Below are 13,659 nucleotides of genomic sequence, written 5' to 3' on the forward strand. Positions count from 1 at the left end.
AAGATAATTTTGCCATGATATTCTGGTTAATTGGATTTTCTTTCATTAATTCTCTTAAGGTTATCTAAAAATTATTTGAGTGATACATGTTTTTTAGCAGACTGTCACTACAATAGAGAAGGAGAACAGGGGATGCATGCAGCACAAGGTGAAGATGATGAGGAAGAGGAGGAAGAAGCAGAAGAGGGAGTAAGTGGAGCTTCGTTATCAAGTCATAGAAGTAGTGTGGTTGATGAGGCTCCAGAAGATGCTGAATTTGAACAGAAGATCAGTAGACTTATGGCTGCAAAACAGAAACTTCGACAGTTACAAGATCTTGTTGCTATGGTACAGGTAATTGTTAGTGCAATCCTTATTTTTTTGTATTTGTGTATAATACTGAATATATGTGTACAAATACACACACACAAATATACATCAGGCTTAATATGTAGAAGGTGTGTTCAGTACACTTAGAAAGAAGGAAATCATAGAGACCTTAGTTTTAGTAAGTGTTGCCATTTGCAAAATGAGTATACAGTTTCTATGCTAATGAGAAGCTCCAAAACTAGTGTTGGCCTGAGGCTTTGATCACTGCTGGTTGTATGATGGAGACTTATTTCAGATTTATTGTTCTATCAGAAGTAGTCCTCAATGAAAAGAACTAGGGAAAGTTCCTTAAAACCCAAAGTGTACAAAGAACAGATTATAGGTTAAAATTACTCTCCTCAGACCAGGAACGTCCAAAGTTAATGTGAGAATTAACCAAAAGTCTACAAAAGAGATAATTGGATTACAAAACCGTTAGTAACATTTAGGAAAATATAGGGAAAATGGGATTTGCAAGGAGGGGTCAACAAGACTCAGATGAATCCAATTTGGAGATCTCAGTAATGGAGGGATTCTTTGAAAAACTCTGAAAACATACCTAAAAAAAAAGGCATTTTCGGGAATTGAAAAGTAAACAGTGGGGTTTTTTTTGTTGTTGTTTGTTTTCTTTGGATTTTGGTTTTTCCTCTTTTTTTTTTTTGGTGGGTCATGGTGCTTGAACTTGGCCTGGGTGCTGTCCTTGAGCTCTTCAGTTCAAGGTTACTGCCTTAACTTTGAGTTAAGCCCCACTTCCCATATTCTAATGATTAATTGGAGATAAGAGTCTCACGGTTTTAAAGTGCCTGGCTGGCTTTCAACCTTGATCCTTGGATCTCAGCCTCCTGAGTAGCTAGGATTACAGGCATGAGCCACAGTGCTCAGCCTCCTTTTTATTTTAATTGAGGGTAATGTATAGAGGGGTTACAGTTATATTTGTCATGTAGTGGATGCATTACTTCTCACACATTGATAACCCCTTTTCATATTTTTGTCTTCCTTTCCCTCCCTCCACCCCTCTTAATCATCTTGTTTTTCTCTTTTCCTTATTTGAAATAAACATATATGCAATATGCCAGTTAACAAAGTCAGATACATTAACCACATGAGATTAACCATAGGGAAAAAAAGAGAAAAGAAATAACTTTATATAGTATATTAAGAACAACAATCACAAAGGTAAACCTTTTGTTTCCATATCATAAAGTTCATTTCACTTAGTCTCATCCTATATGGCTGTATGTACATAGCTTTTAAGCTATTGTGATCTTCTGCTAGGAGAATCCTAGATGTGTACTAATTATTATAAATGAGTGAAACCATGGAGCCTATGTTCCTTTGGGCCTGGCTTACTTAATATGTAGAGCATTTCTTCTTATTTATTTATTTATTTATGCATGCCAGTCCTGGGGATGGAACTCAGGGCCTGAGTACTGTCCTTGAGCTTTCTCAAGGCTAGTGTTCTACCACTTTAGCCACAGCACCATTTCTGGCTTTTTTCTATGTTTATGGTACCGAAGAATTGAACCAAGGTCTTTGTGCATGCTACAAAAGCACTCTTCCACTAAGCCAAACTCCCGGCCCTCTACAGGCCGTTTTTATTTCCCTATCAGACAAGTCTCTCTTTAAGTTTTTAGCCCACCTTTTAATGGGATGGTTGTTTCTTTGAAGATTTGTTTTTGAGAGATTCAATTTTTTGAGCTGTAGCTATATTTTAGATTTGAGGCCCTGTTTGTTGTATTGCTAGTGAAGATCTCCCACTCTGTGGGCTATTTAACTTGCTAGCTATGTCTTTTGCCATACAGAAGCTCTACAATTTAATGCAGTCCCAATTGTCCAAACTTTCTTTAATTTGTTGTGTTTCTGGGCCTTTATTAAGAAAGTTTCCACCTGTGCCAAGGGGACCTAGTGTATCTCCTATTCCTTCTTGTAAAGGTTTCAGGGTATCTGCTTTTACCTCAAGGTCTTTGATCCATTTGGAATTAAATCTGTTGTGGGGTGATATATAATGATCCAACTTTAGTTTTCTGCAGGTGCTTAACCAATTCTGCCAGCACCATTTGTTGAAGAGGCTGTCTTTCTTCCATCCTGTTTTTTTGGCTCCCTTATTGAAGATTAGGTAGCCATAGGTCTGCAGGTTGATTTCTGGGTCTTCAGTTCTATCCCATTGGTTCTCAGGCCTAGTCTTGTACCAGTACCAAGCTGTTTTGATTACTGTAGCTCTGAAATAGAGTCTGAGGTTTGGTATTGATACTCTTCCAGCACTGTTTTTTCTGCTAAGGATTGTTTTTGCTATCTAGGGTCTTTTATTATTCCGTATGAATTTTTGGATTGTTTCCTCTATTTCATTAATGACATTGGGATATTGACATTGGGGTATTGCATTGAATTTGTAGATAGCCTTTGGCAGGATTGCCATTTTCACTGTGTTAATTCTTCCAATCCAGGAGCATGGGAGGTTTTTCTACTTCCTTAGTTCTGCTTTTCATTTTTTCAAATATATATTTAAAGGATACTATAATGACTTCATAATGATTGTTATCTAAGCATTTATGTATGAGCATTTACTCTGACCTTTGATGACAATTATTTATTTGCTTATTTATTGTTGGTCATGGGGTTTGGACTCTCTGTGCCTGGGCTCTGTCCCTATATAAAGTCTAGGGCTCTACCACTTTGAGCCACAGTGCCACTTCCTGTTTTCTGGAGGTTAATTGGAGTCTCACCAACATTTGTGCTCAGGCTGGCTTTGAACTGCGATCCTCAGATCTCAGCCTCCTGAGTAGGGAGGATTACAGGCACCTGACTGATGACATTTTATTATATTAATATACTGTATCTTCATTAACCATTAGTAGACTTAAAACTGTTGAGGAAAGAAGGTGCTTAAATATGTATATAAAAATAATCGAATGTGTAAATCAATGTGAACAACAGGTAGAAATGTGTTGTGTGTTATTTTTCCTTACATATTCAATGTGTATCTAAAGGGTATTCATTGCTTATGTAGAATGACATTGCTTAGAAGGTAGGAATGGAAGGAATCATTTCTGAATGTCCTGTTTACTTTTGAACTTTCAATTACACAATTATCATTTGTTTTTGTTGTTCTGTTTTTTGTGTTTTTTTGAGTGGTTTGTTTGACTTTTAGTCAATCTTGGGACTTGCAGTCTTCCTGAGCGCAGACCTTGGACTTCTTTTGCTCAAGGCTAGTACTATACTACTTGAGCCACAGCTTCACTTCCAGCTTTTTTTGGGGGGGCAGTTTATTGGAGATAGGGGGCAGGGGGACTAAAGTAAATGACACTATTTGTACTACATTGAATTTATTTATTTATTGCCAATCCTGGGTACTGTCCTTGGGCTTTTTCAAGTTGTACCCTTGAGTCATAGCACAACTTCCAGCTTTTTCTGTGTTTGTGGTTTCTAGGAATCAAACCCAGGCCTTTGTGCATGCTAGAAGAGTACTCTAGCCATGCCCTCGGCCCACTTTCTCATCTTTTAAAACAATACATTATTAGTATTTCAGTTGTATAGCTCTTTTTATGTTACCAGTTGAAATTTGCTTTGCTTTGCTTTCTTTCTCTTTCCCCCCCTCTTCCTCCCTACTCTCCCCCTCCCTCTCCCTGTCCCCCGCCTCTCTCTCCCTCCCTCCCTCCCTCCCTCCCTCCCTCTCTCTCTCTCTCTCTCTCTCTCCCTCCCTCCTTTCCCCCCGCCCCTTTCTTGGCCAGTTCTGTCTGGCTTGAACTCAGCATCTGAGCACTGTCCTTGGGCTTTTCCTCAAGGCTAGCACTACCACTTGAACCACAGCACCACTTCCGGCTTTTCTATACATATCCTGAGAAATTGAACCTCTGTCATCGTGCATGCTAGGCAAGCACTCTACCCCTAGGCCAAACTCCTGGCTACCACTTGAAATTTTAATCAGCTTTTATTCCTTTTGTTTATTTTTTCCATTTTTGTTTGTGAAAATGCTTTGTGAACCAGCTTCTCATTTCTTTTGTTACAGTAGTTTTTCTTAGCCTCTCTATTCATATCAGTAATGGGTTAGGTAAGTTTTTAAGTTGTTCTGTAGAACACTATTTTTGATGGCTCACCTATCATGAAAAGGTAACCAAATTTTTGTTATTACTGTTGTCTTAATCTGTTCTGCATCATTGTCATGAAATACCTGAGGGTTGGTAACTTTATAAATAAAATAGATTAATTTAGCTTACACGTGTGAAGGTTAATAGTCTACATATGGTGATGACAAAACGTGGAGGTAGTTTAGGACATTAAATGATCTCTCTTCTTTCTTACAAAGCCACTTGAATCCAATTATGGGAGCTTAATCTGGTGATAATGTCTGAGCCTCGCCACTTTCTAAGTGGCTACTTCTAATTAACATTAATAGGATTAAGTTTCTACCCTTCTAATACCTAACAATAGGGATTAAGTTTCAACACCTGCATCATAGCACTGAGAAGTTGATGACTCAGGTTTAAAATTTACTCATTGGTAAATGGTTTTAGTAACTCATTATCAGCTACTGATAGAAAATAATCCTTTTTTTTTTGTAAAATTTAATGTGGCTTCTGTATGAACTATGTAACTTGTTAGCATATTTACTAGGTATAAATTAGATGATATATGGGTATCAAGATGGTTTTCATTATGCTGTTTTAGGATGATGATGCAGCTCATGGAGTTACCTCTGCCAATACATCAAATTTGGATGATTTTTACCCAGCAGAAGAAGACACCAAACAAAATTCAAATAACGCAAGAGGAAATGCTAGTAAAACACAGAAAGATACTGGAGTAAATGAAAAGGCAAGGTATGATAAGCTTTGGGCTTCCAAAAGGTAATGGCTGTTAAAACAAAGCTACTTGGCTACTGTATTGTTTTAATACTGTTAATTGTATTTTGTTGGAGTCCATAAATACAATGTCAATACAATTACAGAGAGAAATTTTATGAGGCTAAACTACAGCAGCAACAGAGAGAACTAAAACAGTTGCAGGAAGAAAGAAAGAAACTGATTGAGATTCAAGAGAAAATTCAAGCTTTGCAAAAGGCATGTCCTGATCTACAGGTGATTATAAAATTTTATTTTGACTGAGTAAGACGTTTAACATTTAATAGCAGCTGAAAGTAAGTTTTATCTTGGATGACAGATTTATACCTACTTTTGTGGCTCATTAAATGGATTAGGCATGTATATTTATACTTCGATAAAATGTGGCACATAGGAATTAGCTGATTAGTTGTTTCCATACTTAAACTTATTATCTAGAAAAGTCTGAGACTCTTAATCTCCAACTAACCACTCAGTAATAATGATAATAATAATAATAAAAAAAAAACAGGGCGGGCTGGCTCACACCTGTAATCTTAGCTATTCAGGAGACTGAGATCTGAGGATCATGGTTAAAAGCCAGCCTGGGCACTAAAGTCTAAGAGATTCTTATGTTCATTTAACCCTAGTAAACCGGAAGAGCTCAGGGACAATGCCCAGGCCGAGTTCAAGTCCCATGACTGACAAAAAATAATAATAATAATAAAAAAAGCCCAGCACTAGTGGCTCACATATGTAATTCTAGATACTCAGGAGACTGCAATCTGAAGATTGAGTTTCTAAGCCATTCTGGAAGAAATGTCTAGGAAACTCTTATCTATAATTGATCACCAGAATACCAGAATTGAAGTTATGGCTCAAAGTGCTGGACTTTGAACATAACAGCTCAGGGACAGTGCCTAGGCCCTGAATTCAAGCCCCACAAGTGACAAAAATAACAGAAGTAGAGCTGTGGCTTAAATGTAGAGTGCTAGCCCTGAGCACAAAAGCTCAGGGTCAGAACCCAAGCCCTGAGTTTAAGCACCAGGAACAACACAAAAAGCAAAAAAAAAAAAAGACCCCCAAAACAAAAACATAACTCATGAGTAATTATTATATTAGAATTATGTGTGTGTGTCTATGTGTATGCATATGCATACACATGCTGAACTCTTACCGTCTTACTATTTTCACCATAGTCACCATAGGTTGGTGTTCTACCACTGGAGCCACAGCTCTGCTTCCAGCTTTTTTCTGATTAGCTAGAGATTCATGTACTTTTTTGCCTATGGCTTTTAACTGCAATTCTCAAATCTCAAGATCCTGAATATTTAGGAGAATTAGGTGTAAGCCACTTGTGCTCAACTATTACACTGCTTTAAACTTTGCACTCATGGGCTAACAACATTTCCATTTTTTATTGAAGAATTTATTAACATTGATTTTTACATCATGTTACAAATGACGTGTTTAACGAACAACATTTCCATTTTTGTTAGTCTAGAAATACAAAGCCTTATACCATTACAACTTACCTATGAAAATAATTATGCAGGAAATGGTAATGGTGGCTTAAGTGATAGAGTGCTGGCTTTGAGTTGAAAAGCTCAGGGACAGCACCCAGGCCCAGAGTTCAAGCCCCACTACCCCCCCAAAAAAATTATGTATTGTTTTCAGCGTTAAATATATACATTTGCTTATTAAACACTACTTTTGAGATTGAACAGGAATAAACTTTTGAGATTGAACAGGAATAAACGTTATCTGTGTCAAGTAGTCAGGTGTCAAGAGTATGGTGAAAATAAAACCTTTTTGAGTTTTTCCTAAAAGTTATTGGTTAGGTTACTCTTTAGCTATGCTTGATTTTTGAAGAAAGAGAAACATGTGCCAGACACAGTGGCTCACACCTGTAATCCTAACTACTCAGGGGGCTAAGATCTGAGGATTGCAGTTCAAAGTCAGCCCGGGTACTAATTGAAGAATCTTATCTCCAGTTAACCTCTAGAAAACTGGAAGTGATGCTGTGGCTCCAGGGATAGGGTGGTAGCCTTGAGCTGAAGAGGTAGGAGACACCATGCAGGCCCAGAGTTCAAGCCCCATGGACCCCCCCACCCCCCCCAAAAAAAGAGAGAAAGAACCTTGCTGAATAATACATTTCTAATCAAACCGTATTTGCTAAACTCTAAAATTTTCTATTTTATTTAATCCTTTTGCCCTTGGTTGCCAATCTAAGTAATAGCCAGAGGAATATGTGGGAAAATTTTTCCTACTAGTGTTACTCTCTGGTGTTCCTGTTAGTACTCAACATCTTCAATTTTTGTTTTTATATGTTATCTTTGAGTGATGATTACAAATGAAGTCTGGTAGTAACATTAAATATGGCCCTAGAGCTCTGGAGAAGTAAAGTTTTACACAATTAATGTAATTGCTCTAATACTTCATAATCATTTTTGTCGATTCTTTTTTAGCTGTCAGCTGTTAGTATGGGCAATTGTCCCACAAAAAAATATCTGCCAGCTGTTACTTCAACCCCAACTGTTAAAGAAAATGAGGCTGGGACAAGCAAAACTGTTTTTGAGCCTGAAGATTCTTCAGTAGTAGATAATGAGGTATGGTATTAATGTATTGTTGTTTCTGAGTTGGTCTTCAATCACATGTGAAGAAGGAAAACCGAGCTGGGCAATGGTGGCTCACACCTATAATCCTAACTACTCAGAGTACTGAGATCTGAGGATCACAATTCAAAGCTAGCAAGGCAGGAAAATCTGTGAGACTGTTATCTCCAATTAATCAGCAAAAAGGAAAAAAAAAGTCAGCCAGTAGAGCTATATGAATCAAGTGATAGAGCCTTGAGCAAAAGATCTCAGGGAACAGTGTCTAGGCCCTGAGTTCAAGGCTCAGGTCCAGCACACACAAAAAAGGGGAAACTCAAAATGCATGAAGCTTTTTTTCCCTGGTATTGTTGATAGTATCTTGGCTTCACACATAGAAGGCAAATGTACTTTGTGAAATGTACATTTAAGTGGCAGGATGTTTTTATTTTGTTGGGGTTTTTTAAATAAAAATATTTAATGATGCCAAAAGTATTGTAGGAATGGCAGTCCAGTGCAAAATATTCTCTTCTGATTGATTTATTTTACATCTTTCTACATTTCATACATGCATTAAAAAACAGTACATAAACAGGGTGTTTTCTCAGTTCGATGAGGAAACTAATTTTTTTCAAAAAATGACACAAACACTGGGATTGTTATATTAACTCTTTATTAGCAAATAAAAGGCTGTTATAATAAAAGAAACTAATTTCATTTAGGCCTGTGTGACAATGTTTTATTTACATATAATTTATATAAAGTAATTCTTTCCTAAAATATATGGTTCAGGTACTGCTTGTTTTCATTAAGAATTATTACTTTTTTAAGTCACTAAAACATTGACTTTCATGGATATCTTAGTGTGAAAATAAAAAGCTTTGTAAAGCTGCAATAATAAATATTTATTCCAACTTTTAAAACAATAGCTTTGGTCAGATATGCGAAGACATGAAATTTTAAGGGAAGAGCTAAGACAGAGAAGAAAGCAGCTGGAAGCTCTGATGGCTGAGCATCAGAGGAGACAAGGCCTAGCCGAAACAGCCTCTCCAGTGGCTGTGTCCTTGAGAAGTGATGGATCTGAGAACTTGTGTACGCCGCAACAAAGTAGAACAGAAAAGTAAGAAGAGATTGTTTTTCAATATTTTTTAAAAGCCTGACTTACCTAAACCTATAGGCAAGGCAGCCTCATTTTCCCTTTATCTCACGGCATAAATCATTATTTTAGTGAAGTAGTAATGAATTTATGATTCGTTTTTTTTTTTACTGAATCTCACTATATTCTGTTGTAAATTCTTACAGCATCAGTTTCTCTATTCTTAATACAGTATTTGTACATCTATGATGATAGATGTTTTGTCTTTATTTAAATTATAAAATGAAAAAGACTAGGTGTTTTGCGGTTCTTGTCTATCAGAGCAGAAGTAAGCATTTTTTTAACTTAAATTGTGTATTATTTGTAAAGTTCCTAAGGGTATTTATTGTGTAAAAGATAGAATATGAAAAAAAGAGTTGGTCATCTGTATGATCAATTATTTAACTATATAATATTTGAATTTAAAGCTTGAAAATCACAGTTTATTGGGATCTCACCTTTCATAATCTCTAATATATATCCTCTTTCAAGTACTTTTCCAGTTCTTGGAGCTTGGAATCCTAATATACATTTTATTGATCAAACTATACAATCTTTTGTTCTATCTGGTTACTATGCATCTATTCTTTTGTGGGGTTCAGTACTGGGATTTTGAACTCAGGATCTCATGATTGCTTAGTAGGCTCTACCCTTTGAACTTTGCCACCAGCCTGAGCATCTTTTCTTTCATGAAGTTTTTCTGGTAATTTTGATGAGCATCTGGTTTCAAAATCAGAAGTCTAGATTGTATGTTTTAATGTTGTAACCAGTAGTTATATTGGTGGCTATTTAAAATTATTTTCTCAGTCATGTCTATAACATTTAAAGTGTCAAATAGCTACCACGAAGCATCTGCTACATAGGGTCGCACAAATAAAGATCATTGCTGATATTGTAGAAAGTTTTATTGGATGACACTGAAGTAGAGAATCATCATTCATGGGCAAGTTGGAGGAAATTTAATTTAGGAAAAGAGCCCCACGTGGTGTGGTTGTGTTCCTTTCTTTGGTTGTTTTGTGACAGGATAGTGAAACATTTTGCATAAGTAGCTATACAATGAGTGACACTTCACAGTTACTATATTCAAGTGAGATTTTTATGTGTCAAAGTGTTTAATACAATATCTGGCATGTAATAGATTGTAAGTATTGGAAGTGGTGCTGTGGCTCAAAAGATAGGACCCTAGCCTTGAGCTGAAAGCACCCAGGCCCAGAGTTCAAGCCTCACAACTGACCAAAAAAAAAAGAAAAGAAAAAGATTATAAGTGTTTAGCTCATTTCCATATGATGTATGTGTTATGTGTTTTATCACTAGAACAATGGCAACTTGGGGAGGTTCTACTCAGTGTGCATTAGATGAAGAAGGAGACGAAGATGGTTACCTTTCTGAAAGAATTGTTCGGACAGATGAAGAGGAAGAAGAAGAGCAAGATGCTAGTTCCAATGATAATTTTCCTGTGTATCCTAATGATGTAAAGGATCCTTATAATGTAAAGGAAACTAAAAATAGGTTAGTGTCAATGTTTGAATTGTTTGCTTTACTTTAAATATATCTAAACCAGCTAAGTGTCTTAAAATTCAACTCATTTTCAAAATGCCAGGGTAACTATTTCTTGTCTGAAAATTCCCACAGTTTTTCTTTAAGTTTGATAATTTGCTAGAAAAACTCAAAACTCAGAAAAATATTTTCTTTTCTTTTCTTTTTTTTTTTTTTTTTTTTTTTTTTTGCCAGTCCTGGGCTTAAGCTCAGGGCCTGAGCACTGTCCTTGGACTTTGGACTTTCTCAAGGCTAGAGTTCTACCACTTGAGCCTCAGCACCACTTCTGGCTTTTTTCTATGTATGTGGTACCGAGAAATCGAACCCGGGTCTTCATGCATGCTAGGCAAGCACTTTAACCACTAGGCCAAACTCCCGGCCCCCAGAAAAATATTTTCTTAGGAAGTATCTACTTAGGAACAGTAAAGTATAAGAGATACGTGGAACAAGAGCTTCCAAGCTGTTAAAGTCTCTGAACTTAGTTTTTTTTTTTTTTTTGGAGCTTTTATGTGGCGATGATTTATTAAATCATTGGCCATTGGTAATTGGACTCAATCTCTGGTCTTTTTTTTTATTCCCTGAAGTCAGAGTGTTGAGTATGTAACTTTTAGCAAACTGATGTATTTTTTTCTGGACCACTTCAGTAATAAAAACTCTTGATATGGTTAGAAGGGGCTTATTACAAAGAAGATGTAATTTATTATTCAGAAGATTCTAAGGTTTTAGGATCTCTGTTCAGAGAAATGGAAACAAAGACACTGATGTATTTTTTAAATAGAAGTAAAAAGAATATTTAATTCCAGTTAAGCTGAATCAAGATTCATACTTTACCTTTCATCTTTGAAGGGGAACAGTGAAAAGGACAAAGTCATAGACAATGAAAAATACCTTTCAACAAAAATACTAATTGTATTGACAACTGCAGTGATACATGCTATAAGACTTAACTTCTCAGGAGGCTGAGGTGGGGATCTCTTGAAGCCAGGGAATTTAAGACCATCCTGGACAACACTAAGATCCTATCTTGGGGGACAAAAGTTAGAAAAAAATGAATTACAATATTACTTTAAGAGTAAACACGTTTTCCTGAATAAACATGTTTATTGCCAGGTCCCAGCAGCTTATACCTGTAATTTTAACCACTTGGGAGGTTGAGATCTGAGGATGGAGGTTGGAAGCCAGCCCGGGCAGGAAAGTCTGAGACTTTTATCTCTAAAAAAAACTACCAAAAATAAAACAAAGCAACAAAAATCACAGAAGTAGAGCTGTGGTTCAAGTGAAGTGATAGAGTATTAGCCTTGTGCAAAAAAGCTCAGGCCGTGGGTTCAAGCCCATGTATAGTACCAAACAACAACAATAGTGCCACTCAATAATGGACTATTACCTGGCTAAATGTAAAGCAAGAATAATTGAAAAGTACTTGTAATACCAACACTTTGTTCTGCAGAATTCACACTTAGATACTTCTGTGTAAAAAACACAAAGCATGAATGTAGAAGACTTGAAAGCAGTTGAAAATAATTATATGAGATTGGAAAACTGCCATTTTTCCTGTTTGTTTTTTAATTGGTCCATAGATTCAGGCTTACTACAGTTTGAAAAATTAATCATTACATATGCTGACTTTAAGGCTTTAAATCTTGTAATAGGTGGAAGAACAATCGCCCTTTCTCAACAGATGGAAATTATCGTCCACTAGCCAAGACAAGACAACAGAACATTAGCATGCAACGGCAAGAAAACCTTCGATGGGTGTCAGAGCTGTCTTACATAGAGGAGAAAGAACAGTGGCAAGAACAAATTAGTCAGCTGAAGAAACAACTTGATTTCAGTGTCAATATTTGTCAGACTTTGATGCAAGACCAGCAGGTAAAATCCATGCCTATAATCCTAGCTTCTCAGGAGGCTGAGATCTGAGGGTCGAAGTTCAAAGCCATCCTGGGCACAAAAGTCCTTGAAATTTTTATCTCTAATTAATCACCAGAAAACTGGAAGTGGTACTATACCTCAAAAGTGGTAAGGCCCTGGCCTTGAAATGAAAAGCTTAGGGACAGAGCCCAGGCCCAGAGTTCAAGCCCCACACAACCAATGGAAAAGATAATTTGGTCTGGGAGTTTGGCCTAGTAGTAAAGTGCTTGCCTATCATGCATGAAGACCCGGATTCGATTCCTTGGTACCAATACGTAGAAAAAGCCAGAAATGGTTCTGTGGCTCAAATGGTAGAGCTCAAGGACAGTGCTCAGACCCTGAGTTCAAGGCCTGGGACTGGCAAAAAAAAAAAAAAAAAAGAAAAAATTTTAGTTGCATTATTTTGAAGCAATGCATTTTTTCCCCTCAACTCATTAGTAACTATTATCAAAATTTTTCTTTAATAGACTCTATCGTGTCTGCTACAAACTCTTCTCACTGGTCCATATAGTGTTATGCCGAGCAATGTTGCATCTCCTCAAGTACACTTTATAATGCACCAGCTGAACCAGTGCTACACACAGCTAACATGGCAACAGAATAATGTGCAGAGGTAATCTTTTTTGGAAGCATTAAGAGTGTAGTGAATATTAAACTTGAGTGAGAGTTATACAATTACCTGACCGACCTGAGCCAGCTGGGCGAGGTGGCTCATGCCTATAATCCTAGCTACTCAGGAGGCTAAGATCTGAGAATCAAGGTTCGAAGCTCTCCCAGGCACTAAAGAACAGAATGTGAGACTGTTATCTCCAATCACTGTAAAATGGGACGTGGGGCTGTGGCTCAAGGGGGTAGCCTTGAGCCCAAGAGCTCAGGGACAATGCCCAGGGCAAGGGCAGTAGCCTTAAGCTGAAGAGCTCAGAGACAGTACCCAGGCCCAGAGTTCAAGCCCCATGACCCACAAAAAAGAAAGAAAGAAAAGTATGAGCCAAATTGTATCTTCAGGAATTGTCTAACATCTAAAAATTTTATAAATAGTGTGTTTTATATTGTGGACTTTTGTTTATAAAATTTTGTATTTGTGAATCATGAACTTATATGGGACATATGTGTAAATTACACCATAATGACAATCATAAATTTCTTATAAATACCTAGTATCTGATAATGGTACTGTTTGTTTTTTTGTGTGCGTGCGCGCGTGCGTGTGTGTGCGTGTGCGTGTGTGTGTGTGTGTGTGTGTGTGTGTGTGTTTGGCAGTGTTGCTAGATGTTTGAATACAAGACCTAGGCACATGCCTCTGAGTCTAGCTATGAGTTGAGAA

General features: G+C 37.0%; 1 protein-coding gene across 20 annotated transcripts in view; it reads left to right on the top strand.

Annotated features, from left to right (window-relative positions):
• Pcm1 (pericentriolar material 1) overlaps window positions 1-13,659 on the top strand; it is a 97,848-nt gene that overhangs the window by 36,024 nt on the left and 48,165 nt on the right. For 12 of the 20 annotated variants that reach the window (XM_090354025.1, XM_090354023.1, XM_090354028.1 and 9 more), the window contains 8 exons: window positions 98-333; window positions 5,014-5,165; window positions 5,294-5,423; window positions 7,634-7,774; window positions 8,686-8,876; window positions 10,206-10,400; window positions 12,077-12,296; window positions 12,803-12,948. In XM_090354025.1, the coding sequence (XP_090210151.1) occupies window positions 98-333; window positions 5,014-5,165; window positions 5,294-5,423; window positions 7,634-7,774; window positions 8,686-8,876; window positions 10,206-10,400; window positions 12,077-12,296; window positions 12,803-12,948 (1,411 nt within the window). The remainder of the gene's footprint in view (window positions 1-97; window positions 334-5,013; window positions 5,166-5,293; window positions 5,424-7,633; window positions 7,775-8,685; window positions 8,877-10,205; window positions 10,401-12,076; window positions 12,297-12,802; window positions 12,949-13,659) is intronic. The other 8 variants (XM_090354026.1, XM_090354030.1, XM_090354031.1 and 5 more) reach the window with 1 other exon arrangement.

This window comes from Megascapheus bottae, chromosome 20 (assembly GCF_031878675.1).
Source record: "Megascapheus bottae isolate mThoBot1 chromosome 20, mThoBot2.hap1, whole genome shotgun sequence".
Taxonomy (NCBI): domain Eukaryota; kingdom Metazoa; phylum Chordata; class Mammalia; order Rodentia; family Geomyidae; genus Megascapheus; species Megascapheus bottae.